Below are 26,574 nucleotides of genomic sequence, written 5' to 3'. Positions count from 1 at the left end.
ATCCCTTTGCTGTACACCTGAAACACTGTAAATCAACTACAGTTCACATTTTGAATGTAGTAATGTGACTCCCAGACACAGTTAAAGAATACTTGAGAACCTATCTTCTTTGAAGAGCAGAATAGTTGAAAAAAACTGGTTATGGTAATTAACAACAATTTGGGGCTTGAATGAAAGGTGGAGAGAGAGTGAGTCCAGCACAAACAATGCTGTGAAAAGGGTGTCAGATCCTTGTGCTCACCCTGCCGAGGGCAGTGTGGGCGCCCTCAGTCCCCTGGCACCGCACACTTTCCAGGCAAATGGGAACTTTTCTCCAGCACCCACAGAGTCCTATTTTCAGTCAATCAGTTAGTTAGTTAGAACATTATTTACCATTATTTCCATCACTGATTGTTTACTAAGTCTTTTGACATAAAGTTGTATTTTAATTAATTTGTTGTTGTTGTTGCAATATATTAGCCTTTCAAGGCCTTGAAGAGAGAGTGACAGAGATTGAAAGCCAGGATTAACTCACTCAAAGATGCTGACTCCAACCCTGGGATGACCATCTCCACTCTGATGCCTCCCAAAATTGTTCTCAACTGAAGGTTCTATTTTTAATTACTTTCATTGATAAGGTACTTAAGAAAGAAAACAGTATTTCTTGTAATGATTCATCACCTCTTCCTAGAATGGAAGAACGGCCAATTCCTAGAAGACAGAATGTCTGTTTTAAAAGTAAAACGTGACTTAACCCTCCTCTTTCACATTTTACAAGCTCAGAAGGTGACCACATCCTGATGTGGGTTGGGGTTTTTTGGGGGCTGTTTTTTTTTTTTAAGAAACAGACATTGACATCTCTGAAAGTGAGCATCTTGCTTCATACCTACTAGTAGCACTGCAGGGCCCAGAACGTCAGAAAGAATCCAAGGGGAGAGGCAGGAACTCATTTTTATTTCAAGTTTGCTCTGTGTCAAGCTTTACGCTTGGCAGTTCACACAGAGCATTTCATTTAATTTCATGACAACCTTGTCATGACATCCTATTACTCCCATTTTATAGATGAGCACACTGAGGCTCAGGGAAGTTAAATATTATGCCCAAGGTCACACAGCTGGTAAGTGGAAAAGCCTAGATTCTGTCTTATTCCAAAGACTTGGTTCTTTCCAGTATACTCCAGAGTTCCCTAAACTTGAAGAAAATGAATGCAGAGGGTGCGGCTACCTATCGTTACCCTGAAGCCTCTGTGGTGAACATGTCTTTATAATGAGACATACTTTTGAGAAATATTTGTTAATCCAAAAAATACCTATCAATCCAAAAATTACCTATCAAGCACTCACTGGATGAATGACGTCACCACATCACCGAGATAAAAAGGCCTCACTTCCCTAGTCAATGAACACATCTGATGTTAACTCTTAAGGCTGTTCGAAAATAACGAAGCCATTTTCCAAAACATGAAGCAATTCCAAGCTGTGTATTCCTAACAAGTTTTTGCAAATCTTGCATCAAAAGAGGAGCAGAGAAACCCAATGCTGAAAAAGACCTTAAAACGCATCAAGTCTAAATGTCGCCCTTTGTAGGCAGGTAAGCTGAGGCCCAGAAGAGCCCAGTGACGTGCTGGGGGTCCCACAGCCTGACCATCGAGCCAAGAGAGGGGATGGGAACAGTCAGTTCCTGCCTTCGGGACAACATGCTTTCTACCCAACTCCCCCTTGGTAAGAACCCTAAGAGAGTCTCCAAGTACCAGCCAGCACAGAACCTTGGTCCTGAGTGAGCTCCAACAGATCCCTAAGGCCTCCTCCCAACAGTGCTGTCACAACGCCCACTTCAGTTAAGCCCTTTAACCTTAGGCTGAGGCCCAGCTGCTAAGGCTCAACGGCCAAGCTTGTGGAATGCGATGCTTCACTTGCCGTGTCAAATTGGCGAGGTGACAGCACCCAGTTGTTTGGTGAAACACCAGTCTCGATGTTGCTGCAAAGGTATTGTTAGATGTGATCACCATTTCAACCGCGCACCAAGAAAAGCTGGTTACCTTCTGTGCTGTGGGTGGGTCTCATCCAAACATGGGAGTCCCTGAGAGCAGAGACTGAGGTTTCCCAAAGGGAAGAATCCTCCTCAAGAATGCAACACAGTCTTGCCTGAACTTCTAGCCTACTGCCCTGCAGAATTTAGGCTCAAGACTCCAAGATCAACTCTGTAGTTTTTTGGGGGGGCAGGGGTGGGAGGGCCGGTAATTAGGTTTGTTTGTTTATTTATTTATTTAACTGGGGATTGAACCCAGGACCTCGTGCATGCAAAGCATGCACACTACCACTGAGCTATACCCTACCCCCACCAACATCAACTCTCAACCAGAGTCATCAGCTTGCTGGCCTGCCATATGGATTTCAGATTTGCCAGCCCCCACAATAATTGAGCGAACTGTCTTGCTTAAAATAAATGTAGACAGGCAGACAGAGACAAAGACACACAGAAAGATGTGCACATATATACATAAACATATACATGTATGTATGCATATAGTTCTTCTTCTCTGGAGCATCCTCACAAAAATATGGAAAATGAAAGAATGATGATGTTCCAGGCTGCACATGGGAAGCAGAAAGCAACTACATTAGTGAGTGTCTATCTGATGAAGGCACCGTGCTAGCACCCCAGCCAGGGTCGCAAACGTGGCTCCTCTTCTCACAAAGCTAAAGCCGAGTGAGGCTTCAAGGCTGATGTCGGGGCTGTCAGGTGGCAATACTGCACTTTTTTTTGAAGTAAGGATCATGCAGCCTGGAGGGGCTCAGTAACCTGGTCGAGCCACAGAGCTGGCGTGTGCAGCCAGGATTCAAACCTGTGTGTGCACGACTGCACAGTCTTTCCACTTCATCACACCCCTGATTCACCTGCAGCATCATGAGAGTCACAAGGGGGGGTTTCAGGAAAAATGGAGTGGGCCACCATGTCAAAGGCTTCAGAGAGGTCAAGAGAGGAAGGCTGAACTGGGAGCAGCTCCCTCCGCTGCCCCAATCCAAGATATAACCACCAACCAAAGGCTTCCTATGGTCAGTTCCAAAAATAAAAGAATCTCTCGCCCATTTTTAAAGGAGAGGAGGCACCTTTGGGAATTTCTCCTAGGAGGACCCAACTGAAAATTCTACCACTGGATCTAGTGGTATCAAAGAATCAGAAATGTCTGTTGTAGACTCAAGTAATTGACAAAATATAAATGGAAGAACAGGTTTTTTTTTAAGAAAGTCCTGGTAAAAGTACAAAGAATAATAAGTGTGTAAGAAAGAGGAACTGGGGTAAGAGTTACAGAAATGTTAAAAACTGTGTAATCATGTAGTGTGTTCCACAGAGACCAACTGGCATTTGGTTTTATAAGTGATAGGAAATACACAACAGGTGCTCCCAACATGATTTTCCAAAAAATAAGATGCCCTGTGTTCTCAAAATGTAAGGTGCTCTGAATTAAGTATAGTGGGTTTACAAAGTTCATTCAACTGGAGTCATCACTCTCTCCTAGCCAGCCCTGTTCCTGGTCACTGCCCGGCTGATTGGAGCCAGAAATCTCCCTTCTGCCAGATTCAACAAGAGGGGAGCATGAAGAATGCAGCCTCTTATTTACAAGCTGTGAGGCCTGCAAAATCTTTGCAGAGTCTATCTCTCCATTTGGTGATAACTGATCTCCAGGGGCTCAGAAAGGGAAGCTGTTTGGGTCAGCACGTGTAGGTGTTTGTCCCTACTTCCTGCTCTCACAGTGTTTTCATTTACTCCAGCAAATGCAGCCTGATGTCACTGGAGACCAATGGTCATTTATGCTGCTCCCTGGAGGTAACTCAGAGCTGGTAACTCAGAGTTGCAGACACACACAGTCTTTGAAACACCAGACTAGCTTGTTAATTCCTAAACTGATGAATGAAGCCATGCTCATAGTAAGAAGTTGCCAGCCTCTGCCAAAGACCAAGCTTTTGCTCACAGTGGTCGGTTCTCAAGTTTCATTCAGTGTCCGCTCCGCTTAGCCAGAGCCAAGGCCATTGAGCAAGGAATCTAGAAACCCGGGTTCCACACTGATCCACAGGACTCAACCTCCAGAGACGCAGTTTCCTCAGCTAGACCTCAGCAAGGTCTCATGCATCTCTAAGGCTATATGAATCCATGATTTAAGTGAACAGAGCACTTATGTACTTCCTTAATCAGACAAGACCAAGACCAGGGGTTCCCCACCAAAACCCAAGCCACCAGCAGTGCAAGTGGAAACTGCATATTTCCCTAGAAAATGCAAAAGAATCAAGTGAAAGAAAGATATGAAAATTCAGAATGATTCTGGGAAAGAAGCTTAATATTCTCTTAGCATACTTAACAACTGATTAGAAGAGTTATACTAATATCAAAAAGTGTGAAACACCTAGGAATAAACTTCCCTGGAAATATGTACAAGATCTACATAAAGAAAAGTTTAAAATGCTAATGAGGGTCATAGAAAAATATTTAAACAAATGAAAAGACACACTTCATCTTCGACAGGAAGACTTAACAAAATAAAGATATTAATTCTCCCCAAATTAATTTAAACTTTTAATATCCCAATAAAAATACCAACCCTTTCTTTTAACCGAACAAGTTGGTTCTAAAGTTTGTATGGAAAAATAAATAAGCAAAAATAGTAATCAAATTCTTATTTTTTTAAAGATTAATGAGAAGGGGCTAGCCCTCTAAATATATTGCAAAGTATGATAGTCAAAGCAATTTGGTATCAAAGCATGAATAAACAGATTATTGACACAGAATAGAGAAGTACAGAAATGGACACACACACACATACACACATATAAATTTATGTTAAATATATATCCACATAAGAATTTATACAAGAATACATATACACATGAGAATCTACATTTTTTTTAAATTCCCATTTTGAATCAGTGGAATGTAAATGGATTATTCAGGAAATGCTGCTAGAACAATTAGGTTGCCGTTTGGAAAAACGTAAGGTTGAATATATGTATACTTTACATGTTACAAACAACCAAAAACAAAAATTCCAAATGAAAACAAAATATAAACCTCAAAAGCAAAACCACAAAAGTCCTAGAAGAAAACATAGGATTTAAAACATAATCTTAACAGTGGAGAACGTTTTCCTAAATATTATACAAAATTCCAAAACCATAAAAGAAAAGATTGATAAACTGAATTACCTTAAAAAAAGGAAAGATCATCACGATTTTTTTAAAAACAAAGTCAAATGAAAAAACAGGAATAAATATCTTTTAAGTATATATCAGACAAATTTCCTTCATATGCAAAGAACTTCCCAAATCAATAAGACCAATAACTCAATAGAAAGAAGAGGTGAAGAATAGGAACAGAATTGGGCAGAGTTCACGTAAAAGGAACTACACATGACTCTTCATCATAAGATGGTCAACCTCAGTCAGAATAAGATAAATGCAAAACAAAGCTCAGAGATACAAAATCAACAAAAAGCAAAATGTTTGATAACGGACTCATTTGACTCGGGAGGGAAAAAAGGCACTCAAAATGCCTGTGGGAGTGCAAACTGGAAAAACCTCCAGGAGCAATTTGGCAATATCTGTCAAAATTAAAAAGTAGAGATACTCCTTGACTCAATAATGCCACTTGTAGAAACTCATCTCATAGGTATATTTGCATATGAGTGAAATGACACAGACAGGAAAGAAAAACTGCAACGCTGCCTGAAGAGAAGACTGGAAACAGGTTCCTCAAAGGGGCACTGGTTAAATAACGGACTACCCAGATACACAGTGAAAAAAGTAAAATGCAAAGCAATGTGTATAGTGTGCCACCACATGTGTTAAAAAAACTGAATATATATACTTGTATGTGCTTGCATCTGCATGGACTGTCAGTGCATATAATCAATACAAGAAATAAGAAATTATATCTGGGACAGGAACTGAGTAGCTGGGTAACAGGCATGAGAAGGGCAATTGTTTTTCACTGTATTCCCATTTATAACTTTTAAATTTTGTTCTATTCAAGAAATTTCAAGGGGGCAGGGAATAGTTCAAGTGGTAGGTCGCATGCTTAGCATACACAAGGTCCTGGGTTTAATCCCTACTACCTCTTCCAAAAATTAATAAACCTGATTACCTCCCCCCACCAAAAAAAAGAAAAAAAGAAAATAATTTTTTAAAAAGAGAAATGAAAAAAAAAGAAATTTTGATTAAGGCAAAGGCCAAAAATATGCAGATTCTTCAACCTTACCCAGGACCTGCAGAATCAGATTCTCTGGGGCTGTGATTCTAATAAGCACTGCATGTGATTCTTCCGCACAGAGGAGTTTGAGAACCCCTCTACAGAGAACACCATTAGTAATGCAGCTTATCAAAACAATAATAGCAACAGTGATGTCAGCAGTTATGAACACTTACTTTAAAAGATAAAGCATAAGACACCCCTGCCAAATCTTGCACAAGATTCCCTGAAAAAAAATTCTTTGGCACAACCATGCATAGAGTTTACATCACAATGAAGTATTCCTTCTTCTCTCTGGTGTTCAGCTTTAACCACTGTTAATCATTTCGCCAGCATTTTATACTTTGCAAAAAGCTTTACCCTAAGCTTTTGAGCTAGGTAAGGGCATAGCAAGGGAAGTGAATTGCTCCGGGACAACACAGTGCCTCTAAACACCACCACCTTCCAGCAGACAACTGTGCACCCACTGCCTTCTGTGCTGAAAAGAAACCGATGACTAGAAGAAACACATACATTTACTAGGATTCTTCAGTCTAGGCATGCTCGTGTTGCAAATCGCAACTGTGTCTTTCTGAGATGCAAGGGGAGAGGAAAAGGGAATAGCCTCAAGTCTCAGACAGCCCTGGCTCCCTTCTGTGTTCTTCCATTTCTTCCCCTTTAAATTAAGATGAAAAAACACTGTGGTGGAGTGACTAAGAGCCTGTGCTCTGGAGCCAGACTGCCGGGTTCAAATCCCGGTTCTGCTGCTGTGCGACCTTGGGCAAGTTACTTAACTTCTCTCTGCCTCCGCAGACATGTCTGTGAAGTGGGGATAGCAGCACCTCACTCACCTGGTGTGAGGATTAGATGTATGTGCAGCACTCTGCATGGAAACCGGCACACAGTAAGTGCTAGATAAATATTTGCTGTGATTCTTTCAGACCAGTCTTGGAGTATTAAAGGGAAAGAATTCACAAAAATAAGGGTAAATGCAGGGAAGGGGCAGAGAGACAGGGAGGAAAACCCTGGAATGGCTAAAGAGAAGACACTGAAGGCAGACGACAGTGAAAAGTTGGTTGTTTCCAAGAAATAAAAAACCAACCACAAGATATTGAAGCAACGGGCCAAGCAAAGCAAAGCTGTTTTTTCCTTGTTCTGCGGACAGCTCGGCCGCCAGACATTTCCACTTTCCGGTCTGGGTCTGTATCGCTGTATAAGTTTTATATCAGGGGCCCCAAACCAAGCAGGTTTGGTGTTAGGAGGCAGCAGCGCCTCTTACCAAGTCCCCATGTTCACGAGTATGAGCAGGACTCTCACCCCTACTGTCCCCTAAAGCAGCAGGAGAATGCAGCCTCCATAGAAAAACCTGAGGCGGTGAGGGACCCAGAAGGTTGCTCCAAGGAAATTCCAGTCCCACCGGCTGCCCTGGTCCTGGACTCAGGGAACCCAGACCAGACCACAGATCGGCCGTCACCTCCTCGTGCATAGTTTGCATGTAGGACTGTGGGCAACAAACGCAGATGGAAGAGACCTTTGAGGCCACACCACCCAGTTTCTCCATTTTATGGCTGCTGTGGAGACTGAGGTCCAGAGAGAGGAAATGACCTGCCCAAAGCTCAGCGACAGCTAGACTATTCTCTTACCACAGGGACCACTGATAACTGAGATGGAAGCCCTCCTACTAAGTAAGCGTCAGTTCATCTTTAACTGCCGTATGTGAGACATTCTTAAAATGTCCATCCTTTTCAAAAAAAGTCACTAAGCAAAATAAGTATTGCTTTAAAATAGTGACATCAACTGTGGAACCATGCTTTCCCTGTAACGGCTCCTGAGCAGGAAGAAAGGTGAAGTACCAGCCATCCGGCTAGTGGTCTGGGCAGATTTGGGAGATGCCGTAGGGCACTTGGTGGGCTCGTGGCTGCTTGCTCGGCTGTGAGGCTCCAAGGTTCACCTGCAGCATCCAAACTCTCCTTTCAAAGCTCTTTGGAACTATCAACTGTAATTTATTTACCCAAAGTTCCTATGAACTTACTTTGGCTTTCAGCCTATTTATCTTATAGTTGAACCAACTGAAAACACCATGTGATTCCTCTTGTCTACAGATCCCACAGACAGCTATCACCTTGTCCCCGATACCCACCCCTCCCCGCCACCACCCCTGAGACCAGAGCAGGGTGGTCTGCTCAGAACCCAGCTCCAGTTAAAGATTCAGCCACACGGAATCCATCCTGAGGCCTCAACTGGCCAGAGCTGCAGGTACCGTACTTTTTTTTTTTTTTTTTTTTTTTACCCACAAACCATACTTTGAAAGATTTGGCCTAGCAGATTTATTAATACCTGCTTCTCATTTTAAATAATCAAACTCATATCTGAGAAAGCCCATCAAAGCTTCCAAGCAACAGAAGATAACCAGTGTTGCTAAACTGACTTGCTAGCTCAACCCAGAAACAAAATGCAACTTAATTGGCTAGAGCTGCCTTATTCTGAATAAATGATCCCTGCTCTGCTCTCCCACCCTCTCCCCCCACATACTATCATTTCCTTCTCAGAGTCATGGGGATCTGAAGACCCTGTGGACAAAGCTGGTACACAGAAAGAACTTAACATGCCGAAGCCACCATTCTGCCTCAAATTGAAAGCAGCCTGGAATCTGGCAGGGCCAAAGACTTGCTGGCTGTATTACCCTCCCGGCAGCAAATTTATCTATGATCTGAAATTACATCGAATTTCCAAGGACTGGGGAAAACATTTCCCGTGAGCAAGAAGTTCATTTATTTGCAGGAGAAAATGAATGGCTCCCTCTGCTTTCCTGACCCTCCCACAGGCACCGGGAAACAACACGAAGTAGCCCTGAAGAGAGAGACCCAGAGCCCACCTCGCCCACCCCCGCCAACAGAGTTATATAAGATGACCTAGAATCAGCCATGGGTGACAGGGGACATAAATTCTGCAACACACAGTAATGGGTCTGAGGGTTCTTTAAGCTGAGGCACACCCTCTATTTAAACGTACTCCCTATAGAGAAATGACTTGTTTTTTGTGTGTTATACTTTGGGGGAGGGGTGCTGAAATTGTGTGCTTGGAATAAATCAAACTTCTGCTTCATACAACTATATGTAAGCAAGTAATCACAGACAAGGCCCAGATTAGTGGAGTTCATGGCGTTAGCACAGGCTATAAGAAGCCCCTCCCCCTCTTTCCACCCCTTGGAATTTATTTCATGAATTCTTTCCACTTTGTGTTTAAAAAGAAGAGAGAGGCACTTTAGACTCTAATGGCATCTTAGGATTGGAAGGAGCGATATTTGAGACCATCCCCAGAAAAAAAAATCCTTTGGAAGACCCAATAAGAAAAATTCATTTTCCAATCAAAGCGTATTAGCTCTAACATCTCCCAACCCACCAGAAAGCACTCAAAGTAATAAGAACCGTAAGAGGAGGAAGGGGAAAAAAATGAGTCAGTGGGGATAATTTTCTTCTGCCATCAGACCATCCCTGTTCTATAAAACAATCAGCCGAACTCAGACTAGTATCTCTCAAGCATCCATCTCTGCCACCACCTGGGCTCAGGTGGGGGTGGGGGGAACCCTCATTCCAGTCTCCCCAGCTTTGCTCTATGCAAGTTAAGCCAAGGGACTTTCACAGACGATAAGCTTCAGATACTCCACAAAGAGTAAGACATCCAAAATGCCTGTGTGCTAAGTGCTCAACACCACCCTCCTTCAAAGTCAAGTTAACACTTAATGCTGGCTATGTGCCAGGCACCATGCTGGGCACTTCACATGGATTAGCTCACTTAATCTATGAGTTACATTTCACAGATGAGAAAAATGAGAGTTGGGTAACTTGCCCAAGGTTACAGAGCTCTGCATGCAAAGCAGTGGCTTGAAACCTCTTGGTCTGACTCTAGACCCACCTCTTCTCTGTCGTCCTAGCCCACCACAGGGTGTCAGGGTGCAAGAGCTTCAGTGACATCCCCAGACACACACACACACACCCCTCAGCCCGGGTCTGGCTCCCAGCACCACCCAATCCCAGAGGAAGACTTCTCTTCCCTTGATTCATACTGGACCCCATAGAGGGGCTGTAATCAGGACATGAAAAACACTCCATGTTAGGGAGCCAAAATGAAATGCCACCATTTTGTCTGTGAAACAGCCTCCTGATTTCCTGAAATCCATGCAGCAACGCAGAGAATACAAAGAGGCCGTTCAAATCATTTTACATCTTCTGCTGAGTGTAAAGACTTCAACCTCAGAGGAGCTTTGAGACTTCACAGTGCTTTATAAAATCCAAGAACTAGAAAGGAAACCATTCTGTTTCCGGGCCACAGAGGATATTTCATTCAGAGGGAAAGAAACGCCTGACTTTTAAAATATTTTTAAGGATTGATCCTAAACAGAATGCTTTTCCTCTCAGATGTCATATACTGTTGGGTCCTTTTCACGTCTATAAATTGTCCCCAATGTAAGTTGAAAGTGATAACTTCACTCCATGTGTCAACTTCAAATGAACCAAGGCATAAAACAGCTCCAAAAGGACAATTCATTGAAAGGAAAGCCATAAGGCAATTTGCAAACATCACATGCACTTGTTTTATATGAATATCTATAGCCACATACAGTATCAAAATGAAACGATAAGGGAAGGAATTCACTGTACAGAAGACAAAACAATACCCTTTTTATTTTTAAAACTCTGGTGAAATAGGTTTCCATAGCACATCCCATTTAAAAAAAAAATTAACGTAAACCAACCTGCCCGTGGGTTAGTCACACTATAGAGACTTCATCATAGTGTGTACAGATGCCTAGAGTATTTACAAATGTTATCTGTTAGGTAGTAAAGTTCTGTTGCCACTTTTCCAGCACATATTCCACAGTAAGATAAAGGGGAGATACTGGTGTTCTTGTATAAAAAATCTTAACAAATGGATAAAGGCAATTTACCTGAGAGAAGATTTGTTCTTGAAATATTTTTCTTTTCACAATGGGAAATACAGAAATGGGATGTAGTTGTAAAAGAAGTGTAAGAATGTCTAAGTTTACATTTTTTCTTTTAAATTATTTAAGTACCATTAAGTTAAAATGTTTACATTCATTATAAAAAATGTTGTTAAATCTTATGCAAATGATTTAACACTGATTGCTGCAACGCAAATTGCACTTTTTAAAAAAATTATTGTATACATGGAAGAAAAATATCTTGTTTGCTACCCTGTTTACAAATTCCGACTGACTTTGGGTCAGTCACACGATATGAACTTTGAGAAACGTCAGTCACAGTGTATGTTACAGTCACGATGCAGTCTTGCAAACTGAGTGATCCTTTTGACAAGAGACTTCGTGAACCGACTCAGCCTCCGGAGGTGTGTACCAAGCCAATGGTCTTCTCCGTGAACACATGTGAAATCAGGGGTGGAAAAGGTATGAAGAAATTCTGGAATAACCAATACCGATCAGAAGAAGCACATGATTTGCGGCAATACACATAAAACCTGTGTTTAAAAAATCTCTCAATATTCCTCAGCAGGCAAAGCCCTGGTCCTAGTCCCGGTTTCTGGAAGTAGACATTGAATCCCCTGGCCAGCCCAGAAACAGGCAGTCTGGAAGCGGCTGTGGCCATGGGAGGGGGCTGCTGCGGCCCTTCCCCAGAAGTGGTCCATCTTCTCCCTGGTCTTCAGGACGGGGCCTGGGTGATAAGGCAGAGCAAGCCCCTCAGGAGATACATCTCTTTCAAATAAAGGCACGAAAATCATGTGTCAGAGAAGAACGTCCCGTCGGCATCCCGGGCCCAGCCTGGACTGCTTGTCAACATCGGCTGTGGTGATGCCGGCTGTGGCGCGTCCTCCTGCTCCCGCAGTGGGCTCAGGCCAGGGCCAGGGCGCACCAAGAATCCTGTCTCACCGACGATGTGACTTCGGCCGGTGAGGCCAGGCTGACGCCTATGTACAGCCCATCTTGACCTGAGTACTTGAGCTCGCTGCTGTTCTCGGGATTAGCGCTCTCCCCCGCACCAGACATCACCGAGGCGCCTGCCTGGTGGAAGAGGGGGACCGAGAGAAGGAGAAAGAGAAGGGGAGACAGTTACTGATAAATGTGTCAAGCGGCTGGCTTCTGCTAGGTCAATGCTTGGAGACAAGTGAGATGCTGGTGCAGCCGGCGGAGCTGCTCACTGGGTGGAGCAGTGCCACTGACCTAACCCTGGTCAGTGCAGCTCTTTGAAACATCCTCCTGTTAACGTTGTTAACTCGTGGCAGTAACCACCCAGCAGGATGCACAGCTGAATACAGGTAGGAAAGGGGAACTGGAGGGAGCCTGTTCGTAAAAGTGCCAAACGCTCAGATCCTGACAGTGAAACAAACCACACCACGTAGGTAAACAGGCCTTAAGGATGCCCACACAATCTAATCATTTCAAAAGAGAAAATGCAGAGCCCTGTGCACACACACACAGCAGAACCACGAGGCTCAGCAATTCCATCACAGTCTAAGAAGGAAAGATACACAGTTCAGCAAGGCCTGATAAATGAAATTTTTGAGCACTGACTTCATGGAAAATTAACCCATGCATACACAGGCTTGAATTCTTCCCAAGAGGAACAGGCCATGATTCAAGCAGACCACATGGCAAGGAAAATGCTAACATCCTATATCTGTCATGATTGTGGCAATTATTTCTCGAAGCAAAAGGTCACTTTCCTCATTTCATTCATTCCTTCCATCCAAACAAGAAAGGCCAAATAGAAAACATGATATAATTTAGCAGAATCAAACCAAAATAACTAAAATCATGTTTAGACTATGGTTTGAGAAAACAGTTGCATTTGACTTTTTAAAAAATCTATCATAGTCACATACTTTTTAATCATGCTTTTTTCCCCTTCTAAAAGCTCTGAAGTTCACCATTTCTTCCAAGCCTTCAGGGTTCCAGTCCATAAACTATCAGATACTTGTTTTTTGACACAGGTAGAACATCTTGTACTTCTCAAAGCATTCCTTTTTTACATACACAATCCCATTAAATCCTTAAAACATCCATCTATCTGGCCAAGCTGATGCTACATCCACTTCAGAGAAACACGGCACCAGACATGGAGCAAACTGAACAGAAGGTTCACAGAGCCTCCACCGCTCCACTCAGGGGCCTGGAAGGAAATGTCGTCCTGAGCTTTCCCGGAGAAGATCTGCTTTTCTGTCTAATCCTCACAATAACTGCATGGGGCTGGGAGGCAGGATTTCGGGAGGTCTGACCATGGAACTTCCTGTCTGCCATCCTAACTTCCTCTCAGCCAGACAGACCAACTCCAGCAGCGCCACAGGTAACCAGTCCTCCCCTTTCCTAGCAAAAGTGAAGGTTTGTGAAAGTCCAGCAACAACTGTACCCTGCCCCCAAACTTTTTTAAATAACACAAACTTAAAGACTTAAACCGTGGGGCTTTGGGTGCCTTAAAAAAGCAAGTTTCACAAACTCATTGAGATGTCTAAAATTTAATAAAGATACTTGTGAAAATTCTGAAATAGATAAAACAATCCTGGTATAAACATGCGGATTACCTTTAGCCTAGAACTTCTACTGTAGGCAAACTCAGCATAGATCTAGATTTAACCCCCAGGGAAATAAACAAAAGGATGGATTATACTCAATCAAAAAAAGTCTTTGTTTTAGAAAAGAGCTATCATATAACCAGAAGCATGAGCTCCCTTATAAATGATTAATGTCAGACCCACTTTGTATGACCCACGTAGCCCCCCTAGAAGCACATGCATTTATCTGACTAAATCTGACTTCATCACAGCAAGTGCTCTTTTCTGAAATGGAGAGGGTGCCTGGAATGGTCCAGAAAGCAGCCCACCTCAAATGGCCAGAAGGGCCGAGCTAGCAGAGGGGTCTGCCGTCAGCCACGGGGAACGCTGGGCATGGGGGCTGTGAGCCCCCGAGACAATAGCTTCCCAGAGGAGCCCTTAGGTTGTGTGGGGAACCCAGACACACACACTCTTGAAAGTAAGACCACTCAACAGTTACCATGAGAGATGAGTGTCTGAGGCAGGGAGGTGGGTGGAACAAGAAACTAGAAAAGAAATCGCAGAGGGAAAAGGATTCCCCGGGGGCCAAGGGACCAGCTTGGGCTTTCAGATTCTACCCTGGTTCAGCCACCCACCAATGTGGTCACCTCCTTGGGAAACCAGCCCTACCTCAAGTACGTTTGTGACAAGTAAGTGAGCTGTCTTTGTTGCAGAAGCGTCAGAATGCCTTGCCATGTTAAACATCCCATAAATGGAAGCCTACTGCTACCGGTGAGGAAGGGGTGTTCAGAACTGGAAGTATGCAGGATGCAGGGAGTCCTGTTCATGAGACAAGACAGCTGAAAGCGAAAGATATTTTATTAAGCAACGAGTCAGAAGAGAATCTGGAAGAGGGAACCAAAAGGCCTGATCTAACTTTCTGTGCCTCAGCTTCCTCACCTAGAAAATGGACATAAAGAGGCACCTATGTCAGGAACAGGTTGTTGCAAGAATTAAATTAGATAGTATATGTAAAGCCCTTGCAAAAGTGACAGACGACAGTAGAGACTAGATCCATACACGCTACTATTAGAAATGTGTTATCATGGTGAAGAGGAAGGAGCGTGGACCTAACTGAATGTCCCCAGTGTCATCCTTCACCAGGTGAGTTGCCACCATCACTGAGTGGGGGCAGCCCTAAGAACTTATCCAGAATTAAGTGGAAACCACCTCAATGATGACCTTCTCCTAATCGTTACTGACAGCCCTTCACAAAGAGAAAGCCAGGCGCTTCCACAGCCCTAAGGGCTCACTGACCATTTTTCAAATCAGCCACATTAAAGAAATCTTACCACCTTGAACATTATTCTTGCACCTAAACTACAGTCCCAAAAGCTACTGTTTAAGTACCTATTGTCTTCTTTGTTCAGACAAAAAAAAAAATAGTCCAGCTATATGGCAGGCAAACCCCAATTTACATGAGTGATGAACTCCCAAAAAAACAGCAGCTCGTTTGAGGTTGCAACATCTGAGTCTGTCAGAAAAAAATACAATAAGCACTGGTGCCCAAGGTTTGAGAACCTTATTTTTAAGTGGTGTTATACTATTTAAGCATGAAATGCTACAACGTGTAGCATTTATTTTTGTGTCATCATAACTCAATAAAAAATAATTTAAATTTTATGTCACGATACACAATGATATCATCATGATGAGAGCTGATGAAATTTGATGGGACTGATGACCCCAGTTCCCCCATCCCTGGATGGTGGGGCCATATTCTGGTACACGCCTTAGAAGGCAGTCAGCACAGCCATCAAGAACTTTATACCCTACTTAACTCGGTAATTTCACTTCTGGAAATGGGTTATAAGGAAAGAATTCACAGGGAGGGAAAGATATCCATTGCAGGGTTACTTATAATAATGGAAACCATGGAAATAATCTAATGTCTCATAAAATGGGGATGGTTTGGGAAAGCAAGGGACATCCGCTCAACGAACTATTATGCAATTATTAAAAATAATAAGATCATGCAGCAAAATGGAAAAAATCCTGTAGGGCAATGTTGAGTGAAAAACAGCAGGATATAAATTCTAACTAGGTCATAATTACAACTGACCCATGCACATGCAGAAGTATTTCAAGGGGACCCAGGTGGGGGGTGGGGGACAAGGGCACCATGTGAGAGGGCCCAACCTATCAGCCGTCTGTACTTTGCTTGTGAACTTTTTACTTGAACGGCACAGTGCAGTCTCACTCTGGGGAAGGGCAGAAGACATTAGCACCAGAAACGTGAGGAACCAGCCCTTGAGAGATGAGTCAGCCTGGACAGAGGCATAAAGTAGCATGAAAAATAGTAAATAATCAGAGTGGAGGGAGGATTGGAAGGGCCCCCTCCCCCGACGCACCCCTGAAGTCAGCCCCTCGCCGTTACATGAAACCAGGCTCCAGGCACGAGAGAACACCAAGCACGGTACACAGAGGGGTTTAGCGTATCTTGTGCTCTTGAAACTGGCACTGTAACTGCAGAAGTCTAGAATGGGCACCACCACTCTCCTCAAGAAACCTGGCCTGTCACATTGTGCATCTTAAGTGCCTTTCCCTCACTGGGGATATTCAAGAGCTACCTCTTGAGAGTCAGTTTAATTTGGGGAGAAAAATCAGAGATGACTTATTATGCCCCTAGACCCAGTATACACACACATACATATACAAAGACAAATTTAAATGTCAACTGATTAAGGTTTTCCCACATCTAGTTAAATCCCTGAAAGGATCAGATCGCAGACATCCCAACGCAGCCAGAGCAGGCAGGTCAGCAACCTAAATCACCATCAGCTTAATCCCCGGGACGTTCAAAAACAGAGGAGGGTGCTTTGAACGCCCACAGTTGAACCATCCTTCCTTCTTTCAGAGGCGGCTCGGGCAGGCGGAGGTCCTGGCTCTTTCCCGGATCAAAGTGCAATGTGAGGGTGGAGCAGAAATCTGTTCTGTGTTTCCACTCACAGCTTATGGGCCTCCACCCTCCCCCAGACACTGAAAATGGAGGCACTTCCTGTTGAAAGAATGTGTTATCAGCACCAGACCCAGCCCGGGCTTAGTGCTGAGAGCAGGCCAGGGCAGGTTAGGTGGGAGATCCAGAGCAGTGGGCTGGAAACTGGCCTCCTGAAGGAATAAATGACTTCAGGGACAATATGTTGCTGCAGACGTGGCCATGGAAAATATCCACCAGCCTGGGAAGTAGCACAGCTCCTCTTTTTTTCCTGTAACTATAAGCCTTTGCTCATTTTTGGACCTGTATCTGGAAGCTCAAAGATTTCTGACAACGAACTCCTGGAGTCAGTGCCCAGCAGTGTCCGGCTCAGAGTGGGCTCACCGACAATGTTAGTCCTTTTCTTTTCCTTTACTTGTCATTTTCCATCATAGACAGGCCCAGAGACAGCCCCCCACGATACCCACACAGCAGCTCTGGAAAGGCAATCAATACATCCCAGCAAAGGAAAACCTTAAAGGACACAGCCTTCCCAGAAGAATAAAGGTTCTCAGGCTTATGAATTATAAATTTCACTTTTGAAGAAGAAAACAAACAAAATAAAACAAGAAGAGCCGGCTGGTGTGTGCTTGGTCCACCATGCTGTAATCTCTCAGTGCAGCCTCGATCTGGAGAAACAAAACGTGGCACCCCAGGCAGGCTGGGGGTGAGTGTGATCATTCCCAGAGCCCAGGACTTTGAAGACGATTACACTGTCTCCTTAGCTTGAATTCGGGCTGTCAGCTTCCATGGCCTCTGATCTGTCCTTCCTACACATCTAAGTAAGTTGTGGTTACGGCTTTTCCTTGTGTGACTGTGTGAGGGGAAGCCAGCCGTCCCTCTCTGCCAAAGCCCTCTTGTCTGCTTTCATAACCTCTAGGTTAGACCCTGACAGTGCCTGATAGCAGCCTTCCTTAAAAGTAAAATTAAGAACTGTGCAAAAGTTCCAACACAGGAGAAACACTTTCAGATAAACCCTAACTTCCACTCTAAAAACCACGGCCATTTCAGTTTGGATGGAGGTAACAGGACCATACACAAAAGTGACCCAATGAGAGTTGAGGAGGTGACACAGGAAGATACACAAACGCACAGAGGTTCTGTCTCCCCCAGGACATGTGAAAACCATCAATCACAACAAAACCCTCGAAATCTCCCATAACGGCTCAATAAAGCTCAAGAAGGGAGAGTCACGGTCACCTCAGCTGATGACCTAACTCAGTGTTTAGCAGAATGGTTTATTTTTTTGTAATTTAGCAAATTCCTTACTGAGGAATGCCCCCATGACCCCCTTGCCCCTTCTGGGCCTGAGCCGGCCAGGTTGTAGCCATTCCCGAGATGCTGCCCTTTTCAAGGAGGAAGAACTTGTCTACACACACCATCTACTCTGGACAAAGAAGCAAACTGCTTTATGCGTCTGTACACACTCAGACAGCAGGCATGTTGTGAGACAGACAGGCATGGCCCAAAGTTTCTAAGTACTCTGGACTATCAGTAAAATACTGATGCACATATATAAATTACAGGGGAAAGGGTTTGTCCCACAACTTGAAGTCATTAGTGTGCTATAGAAAAAGTTTATCTTCTAAAATGAATGCATGCCTCTACTCTAGTCAAATTAAGAGGCAAGATTTAAAACCTGGTTGATTATGATCTTAACTTTTAAAAACTGGCTTTTTAGGAAATTGGACAAGCAGCCTAACACCGTGGTCCAAGAACTAAGCAGCACTCACAAGAAAGCATCATGAAAATGCTAAGAATCATAATGTATGAAAAATTGTCGCTTTCAGGGAAATAAAAGTATTTAAATATGGTTACATTGTTAACACAATAGTTCTACATCTCTAAATCTCCCCCATTAGGAGAGTTAGGATTTATTTCTAATGTCTTGGGATAAAAAAAATGCCATGTGAATAAAGCACATCGCTATTAGCTTCCAAGGTCATATTTAAATAGTGCTTTTCTACTTGAGCTTCAAAGAGGTCTGCAGGCATCTCCCACTTATGCTACACAATACTCCTAAGAGGACCAGATGGTAGGAATTATTTTTCCCCTTTAGTAGAAGCGGGAAAACAGAGGCTTTACAAAACCTTGGCGGCTTGCTAGTCACACACAAAGCTGGAGCTAGCACCCGGCTGCCTGGCTGTTTCCTTCCAGCTGCTAATCCGTGAACCCCCAGAATAAACTTCAGACCATATTCAGGCTTCACCATGAATCAAGTGACTAAACTTAATGAGAGCTTTAAATGAAAAGTATTTGTGTTTAATAGGATAAAACTAGGATTGTGAAGCATGTGCACCAGCTCTGGTGAAACCATGCCATGCTAACAACCACCAAAGGGGCAGCACACTAAGTAAACTGTCATTTAAACATCGTCAGATAATAACTTCGAATTGTTTACTCAAGAGACTTCAACAGGACACTGAAATCAATACCTGTTATTTGCTCAAATCTTTCTTAAAATCTGTGGTCAATAAAATAATCTCTTCGTGCTCTGGCTCACAAACTCTTAAATACTGGCCCTGGTATAGTAGAGAGCTGAATTATGAATGATCGCTTACATCAACACCTGTCTTTGAAGATGCTTTTTAAAATTATTAAAATTTCAGAGAAAATTAACAGATAGGTCTGAACACAGAGCTAACAGATTGTATTTAATTCATATCCATTAGATCTTCATATTGCTAGTAACTCCTTTGGCAGACACCCATGAAATGCATAATAAATTACTTTTGTTCCAGTAAAGGAATTCATTTTCTTCGAAGATTCATTTAGCAATAACATTTCAGAGCATTCTAAGCCAGATTTCTTAAATTTGGCCCTGTTTTCCCGTAACATTATTTCATGGTTTGTGACAATTTTGTATATTCTTTTAGAGGGAAGGGTGGGGGAACTGCAAAGCATCCATAATCAGCAAAGAAAAATTGTGTTCTGAGATGAAGTCTTCTAACCCGAGGGCCATATGAAAAGAGTGACACTCTGCCTACATTTAGTCTTTACCTAGCATTCTGGCTTTCAGATTGTGATGAGTCACTTATTAAATAAACCACAGTCCTGTGACAAATTGGGTAGGCATATATGTTATAAGCTATTTAAAGAGCAATACAGTTTTGCTGTTTCCTAATATATATATATACACACACGGAGTCATTGGATATTAATATAGCACAAGGTATTTCTAACCACTCCTCACCATCCTTCAGGACATATGCACGCGTGCACACACACAAGGAAAAAAAAGAGGGAAGTCTAGAAAAGGCCTCCAGATCAAAATGAAAGTATGTGAACTCCACATGCTTCAGCGTTCCCTGCCAGGGTGACGTGTGACTTCCACGGCGAGGGCCGATGTGGTCAGACAGGAACGTGAGTGAGTTATTAGGAAGGGCTGCGAAAGAAGAAAGAAAGGGAGCCTGGCACGTAAGGAGCGTGAAGATAAAATGCCAACAAAATATTTATGTTCATGGCTTGCAGCAAGTGGCAAGTGGGATATTAATAACCGTGATGATTGGTCGACTCCCTGGGAGCGGTGGGAGACGTCGGTTCCAGCCGCGGCTGCAACACGGGCTGGTTTGGTGACCTTATGGAGTCACTCCGGGTCCTGGTTTATAAATGAGGCAATAATAATACCTAACTGCAGCTCTCTCACAGACCCTGTTGGGAGATTAATGCCTTTTTAAATTCATTTAGAAAAAAGTATCTTGGACTATAAACTCTGGGAAAAACAAATGGACATTTGCTTCTTAAGAAATGCCTTTTTAATGATTTTTTAAAAATTAAAGTGAAAGCAATTTGGACATTCTGAAAGTTCCAACTAACTTAGCACTCACTGTGTATGGGTTTAAATCACACCACCAGAAGGACTTTAGCACTATAATCTTGTATTTCATATTTTAAGAGAGACTCTCATCACACTAGGCACATAACAGTTAAATTTTACTGCCTATTATTTTTCCTATTACTTGACTAACACAAGTCTTAGGACTACATTTTATTGACTAAGTATAATGTTTAACAAGAAAATTTATATAATGTGCCTTATATATTTCCTTATGAGCAGATCACTTCTCTGGAGCTATTTTCCTGGCCTTCTTTGATGCTGATATTACTAACCAAATTAGATTTCTTTAAGAAAATGTTATTTCTTCTCTCTAGAGACTTCAATATCACATATACTCTCACATATTAAATCCAGTGTGCCATAGTGATAAAAAACACTGGCTCTGCATCTGCCAGACTTGGGTCCAAATCCAAGTCACGTTTCTTAATTCAATACATAATCTTGGGCCTATTACCGAGTCTCTCTCCACCACGTAGAAATTGGAAGCAAAACACCTCATTTGTAGAGTGACAATTGGGAGTAAAAGAGAAAAGGCACATCAAACACCAGGCATGGAAAAGGTACTTGACAGAAGCTGATTTCCTGCTTTCCTACATCCACTGTCTTATAAATGAGAAAGTACGGGAAAGGGAGAAAACTCCCCGAAAGCACCATAATGATTCATCTAGAGACGAATCCACTAGTGCCTGGCGCTCGGGAACCCTACAGGCGCGTGTGGAAGAGTCAAGGTAAGAGTTAAGCAGAAACTTCTGTTCCTACTCCAGCAGCCTCTGGAATCTTCTCTTCACGTTCAAGTTCCTCTGAGTGAAAGCAACTTGTCCATATGTAGATGCTTTGTGAATGTTCCTTTAGTTAATAATAGAAGCTATTTTGTGACCAATCATAATGTCATAGTAAATCCAAAGTGATTCAACTACTCGGAGAAAAAGACAATAGGATATAAATGTGCTCATAGATATAAGCTATGTGACTCAAGTGATGTTTTCCAACTTTTATCATAGGATGCAAATATTAACATATAAAATAAAATCTATAAAAAGAATTTTAAATGTTAACCTGCACAAGTACTCAACTCTTCTTCAGAAGGCCTTACAAAGATATCCAGATATCCCAACAAGGCTCAGTCCCTAAATCACTGCCCGCCGGCTATAAGCACTTAACTATTTCAGACTGCTTCTAGTACAAGATTTAGCACCATGCAGCTCAGTGGTATTTCTCCTGACAAGATCACTGAATAAGGTTATTACCAAGCAGTGACTGAAGAAGGGAAGCAGGTCTGGCTAGGCACACGGTGTCCCAGAAGGATAAATGAGGCAGGAATGAAGATACCTACTTAACATCAAGAAACTGACCAAAAATGGGTAGGGGCTGCCGAAAAGCAGAGAACCAGAGAGGAATCTGAGATGAGGTCTGGGTCTCAGTCTAAGGACGCCTGCCTCTCTTTGTGGAAGCTATCTGTCACCAACAACAAACCACAAAGGTGAGGGAAAGAATTCCTATCACTAACACATCATCCCTAAGACGTTTCCATTCAAGTGTCACCAGGCAGCCACCCTGAAACCATCTTGCCCCGAGGAGCCCTGGGGACCAAGAAACTAAACATTCTAAGTCCTGAGGTCAGGACACATCACCAGCTCGGAGGAAGTAGTTTTCCTTACTTATTGTGAGAGGAAACCCTGCTTGTAAAATGTAGAAACAGGAGCATGCTAGCATTTGCTGGCATCAACAATCAAAACACTCCCAGTTAAGAATGTTTTAATTGTTGGACCATAGCGTAGCAAAAACACATTCATCACTGCACTGGGTGTTAGAGAAAGACCATCTTTTAGAAATGAATGTAGTGTGGATCCTACTTAAGGCTGACTTAATATTGACTTCAAACAGCTTTAATTATCTGCCTTACATCTAATTTATCCACCTCATCTCCTGCTTTTGGCTTTTTACACCCTACAGTCCAGCCATACTGAATTCCTAAAATTATGTCCCTGAAGTATCATAGCTGCCCATGTTCTTCTCCTTCCTAGAGACACCTATCCCAGTTTTTCCCCTGCAAACACCCCACTCAACCAATCCAAATGTCCTCTCCTCTGTGAAGCCATTCCCAGCTCTGCAGTCACAATTCACAGCTCCCCACTTCGTTGCTCATTTTAAAGCACTTCCAAATCTGAGCAGCAGTAAGAACTGTCTCTACGTAGGTGCCCCACCACTACCACTACCACTACCTATGTTAGGAACAATCCAACATCCAGAACCTTGTTTTACTCAATGGTAAACAGGGCCTCCCACGGCCCAATACTTCTTAAATGGAACAATGACCATAAGGCAAGGGCTAGTCAGAAATAGTTCACCTCCGTCTATTTCAACATTACATATTTAATGATAACGTCAACATATTTGCAGTTTTAATACAAACTTAAGTGGGTTTTAATTTCTGTTAAATAATTATAGAACTACTTTTAGGAAGGCAAATTATGCTCAGTGACTTCTTATTCTGAGACATTGCCTTACTGCTCATTTTACCACCAGATTAAGCCTTCCTGTCCCAAAGGAAATTAAGAAAAATACCTTTTACCTTTAAAAGTGGGGCATTAAGTTAGAAAGTTTATATACATTATTTTACATACATATGTAACTATATATACAAGTTTTTTATATACATGTATGTGTGTGAAGTATCCTCTAGTTTTATAAAATTTTAGTTACTTGTCGTAAGAGGGATAGGAATATAGAGACTACTTATTAAACCTTATTTGGAAATAGAATGTTACCATATTTGCCTCCTAAGAATAATAACAATGAACACTGTAGAATATAACTCAGTCAATAAATGGAATTCAATGAAAGATGTAAATATTCTTATAATCCATAGAGAATATAAATACCAAAGAAAATCTGGTGTGTATTTGGGTCATTTTTCAGTAAATCTACACATGAAAGAAAATTTTAGACAGAAAGATTATTCTGGGGAAATTTATCTTTAAGCTCAAAAGTCACAAAAATTAATCAACTCTATCAAAAATTAAGTTCAGCGTATTTCTTAACACAAAGACTTCCCATACAAGAAACTGATTAAGTTTCTAATCAATACAGAAAAAAATAAGGAAAAAATGAAAAGTAATAAGGTCCAATGAATAGCAAATACTATATAAACGAAAGCAAATAAATCACTTATTGCAACTTAAAAAAAAGAATTCCAAAGGAGCAAGACGGGGGCTACTTTAACACCAGGCTGTGCAGGAGCAGCAGCAGGTCTTCCTGTTCTCACCCAGGAAGCTGCCCTCCCAGCTGCCCCCAGAACCTACACCTGCACAGCCTGCAACCCAGAAACTGAGTCACAAGGGAGCTGAGTTAGCAACCTGATGACCACCAGAAGGAATAAGACAGAGGTCTAGTTTTTAAAAAACGCAGAGGAGTAAAAGCACGTAAAGAGAAGAAATGCCAAAAAGTCAACGAAATGAGGCTTCAGAGCAGTGCAAAAATGATTTTCATGGCACTTAGACATTTGTTCTGGAAGAACACTGTGTCCTAGGAGTCCTGTCCACACCTTCACTCCTGCTGGGGAGGGAGCCCTGGAGCCCCCACTCTCAGTGCCTTCCTCCAGTACACTCAGGCCCTGCCAGACTTGCTCGGAACCAGGCTACATGCTGACCTGGTACCACCACTGAATACACCCACATGCAAGGCAGGGCAGGGCCATCAGGGCTTAGAAGAAGCCTGCTGGAAACGCCTCCTGGTGATCTCCTAAGCTGACTTCCCAGAGAGGAATTAAAAGAGCAAGTGTGATCCTATGCTGCAACAGTCTCCGACTTCTGTGCAGTAACTCACAATCATTAAGGAAAAGGTGGAGGAGCAGCTATGTTGCCACTTAAACATCTCTACATAGAACGTGTGACCCCAGTTTCCTTGTTCCCCTGGGAGTATGTCAAAGATTGCCCTTTGTTTTGTAGCTGGTTGTCCCTATTAACCTAAGACAACCCTGCACTACTAACTTCCAGTCACAGGGGCCGCTGGAGATCAGCAGGACAGACCGTCATCACAGGAAGCTTAACTGCCACACTGAAGAAGGCACCTCCTACTGCGTCCCAGATACATCCTTGCCACGTGGATATAACAGCCCCTCACCTATGACACCTCACAGAATCCCATAAGCAAGCAGTCAGCTGCCCTCCAATATCATAAACTGGGACCCAAAATGAGAAAATGAAACATCTTTTGTCAACAGAACGCCTTTCACAAATGCTTCTGCCCCACGGCTCCTCAGCTGCCATGCTGACCACAAGGAATCCACCGGCCCAGAGAAGGCTCTGAAAAGTGCCAAGGGACCAACCAAAGGACACACACTGGCACCCCCGGGGAAACCACTGAGTCTACTATAATTATTCTTGGAGGGGGACAGTTTCCGAAGGCAGCCAGCAGATTGCCAGGTAGGCCTGGTTCCCACCACAACCACATCAGGTAGGCACTGATGGAGGGAGACATCCGGGATGGGCTCACCGACGGCAGAAAACCCACTAGCCCCGGTGCCAGCCAGGCCAGGAGGGCTGGATCCCCGGAGGGAGGAAAAGAGGGAAGGCAATCCTCCAACCCCCCCACCCCAACCCCGGTGTTTCAAGAAAAGCATTTCAGAGGGAGGCCACCTGGACTCGGAGAACTGCCTCCCTGTCTGCAGCTCACACAGCTGCTCCTGTGGAGGCTGCCCGGGCTCTGGGAGTGACAGGGAACCTGCAGTAAAAGACCTTGTAGGGAACTGTTCTCCGACTCCCCCAATCTCTAAAGTACTTTTTAAAGTTTTTTTTTTTTTTAATACTAAAATTGCCTTGCCTCCTGGCCTCTAGTAGGGAACTGAGCATTCCCCCGAAGGCTCTGGCCAGCCAGCCGCCTCTGGCTTACTGGGTCCTGAGTGAGAGATGCCCGGACACCAAAGTTGCCCTAGGACCAGCTGCAGAACTCCTGAGGTCCCCTACCAGACAGGCCCAGGCCAGACCCCATCACTGCCTTTGCACTTTTCCTCCCCTGGAGGGCAAAACTGATCAGACTTGCAAATAGCCAATTTTGAAATTTTACATCACAAAACCAAGAGAGCAAAACAGACTCCACCCACTATGGTTCCAAAGCCCATTGTTGGGCAAATATCTCTATTTCTTCGCCGTTTATCATTCAGATTTAGCTTTTGCCATGCTAAGGCTGGACTGTATCACCGAGCTGGCAGTCCACATTTCAGACAGACACTGAAGCCGAGACCAAAACCCTGGCTGATCAACACTCTGGAAAACCACAATACTGCACTGTTTTGCTTCATTTAAGCTAGATAACTGCTTCTGAGGGCTTAGAGCATAATCAAGAAGATTTTAAAATAATGTTGATCTTTTCAGTTCCTCACAAGTAACTGTTTTATTTACCATTTTAGATCCTTAAAGTTACATCTTACTCTCCTGTAAAACCGTCATTCACCAGAGTCCACCTTTAAAAAGAATAGACACGTTCTTTAAGAACATGTGTCTGCAACAAACAGAAACAGAAAGGTTTTTTTGCCTTGTGAAACTCCAAAAAACGTCTCATTCATGAAGGAAAAAGCCCAAGGGTTTGAGTCAGAGGGCAAATAACAATATCAAATATAGTTTTAAACAGTTCTTTTAAAAAAATTTAATGCTTAATTTTTCTTTGTTTAAGCCAGTAAAAATAATGACGAAAATCTACGGTTCCTAGTTCAAAGACACCTTGAGAGCAGCAGTTTAATTTTACCTGCAGCACAAATTTCCAAGCCCCACCCCCAGAGGCTCTGACTCAGAAAACCCAAGGTGGGGCCCAGGAATCCGTAGTATTTCAAAGTACCAGAAATAATGCAAAATTAATTGTGGAAAACAATTACTAAGTATGTAGGGATTGTAATGCTGATGTTTCGTCCTAAACTAGTCTCAGTGTAATCCTGCGAATCACCTGGGGCACCCGCCCAGGTCCCACCCTGGGTATCCCTGAGGACCCGGGTGAGGCCGGGTCATTT

General features: G+C 43.1%; 1 protein-coding gene across 7 annotated transcripts in view; it reads right to left on the bottom strand.

The window, feature by feature from the left end:
• The window catches only part of GATA6 (GATA binding protein 6), a 59,907-nt gene that overhangs the window by 20,599 nt on the left and 12,734 nt on the right, over window positions 1–26,574 (bottom strand). For 4 of the 7 annotated variants that reach the window (XM_032467511.1, XM_032467513.1, XM_032467512.1 and 1 more), the window contains exon 7: window positions 10,769–12,235. The exons of 2 other annotated variants lie outside the window; for them this stretch is intronic. In XM_032467511.1, the coding sequence (XP_032323402.1) occupies window positions 12,065–12,235 (171 nt within the window). In that variant the 3' untranslated portion in view covers window positions 10,769–12,064. Of the gene's footprint in view, window positions 1–10,768; window positions 12,236–26,574 lie in introns of those variants that run through there. One more of the 7 variants, XM_032467517.1, reaches the window with a different exon arrangement.

This window comes from Camelus ferus, chromosome 24 (genome assembly GCF_009834535.1).
Source record: "Camelus ferus isolate YT-003-E chromosome 24, BCGSAC_Cfer_1.0, whole genome shotgun sequence".
Classification (NCBI taxonomy): Eukaryota; Metazoa; Chordata; class Mammalia; order Artiodactyla; family Camelidae; genus Camelus; species Camelus ferus.
Note: the sequence above shows the minus strand (reverse complement) of the source record. Positions and strands in the feature narration are given on the sequence as shown.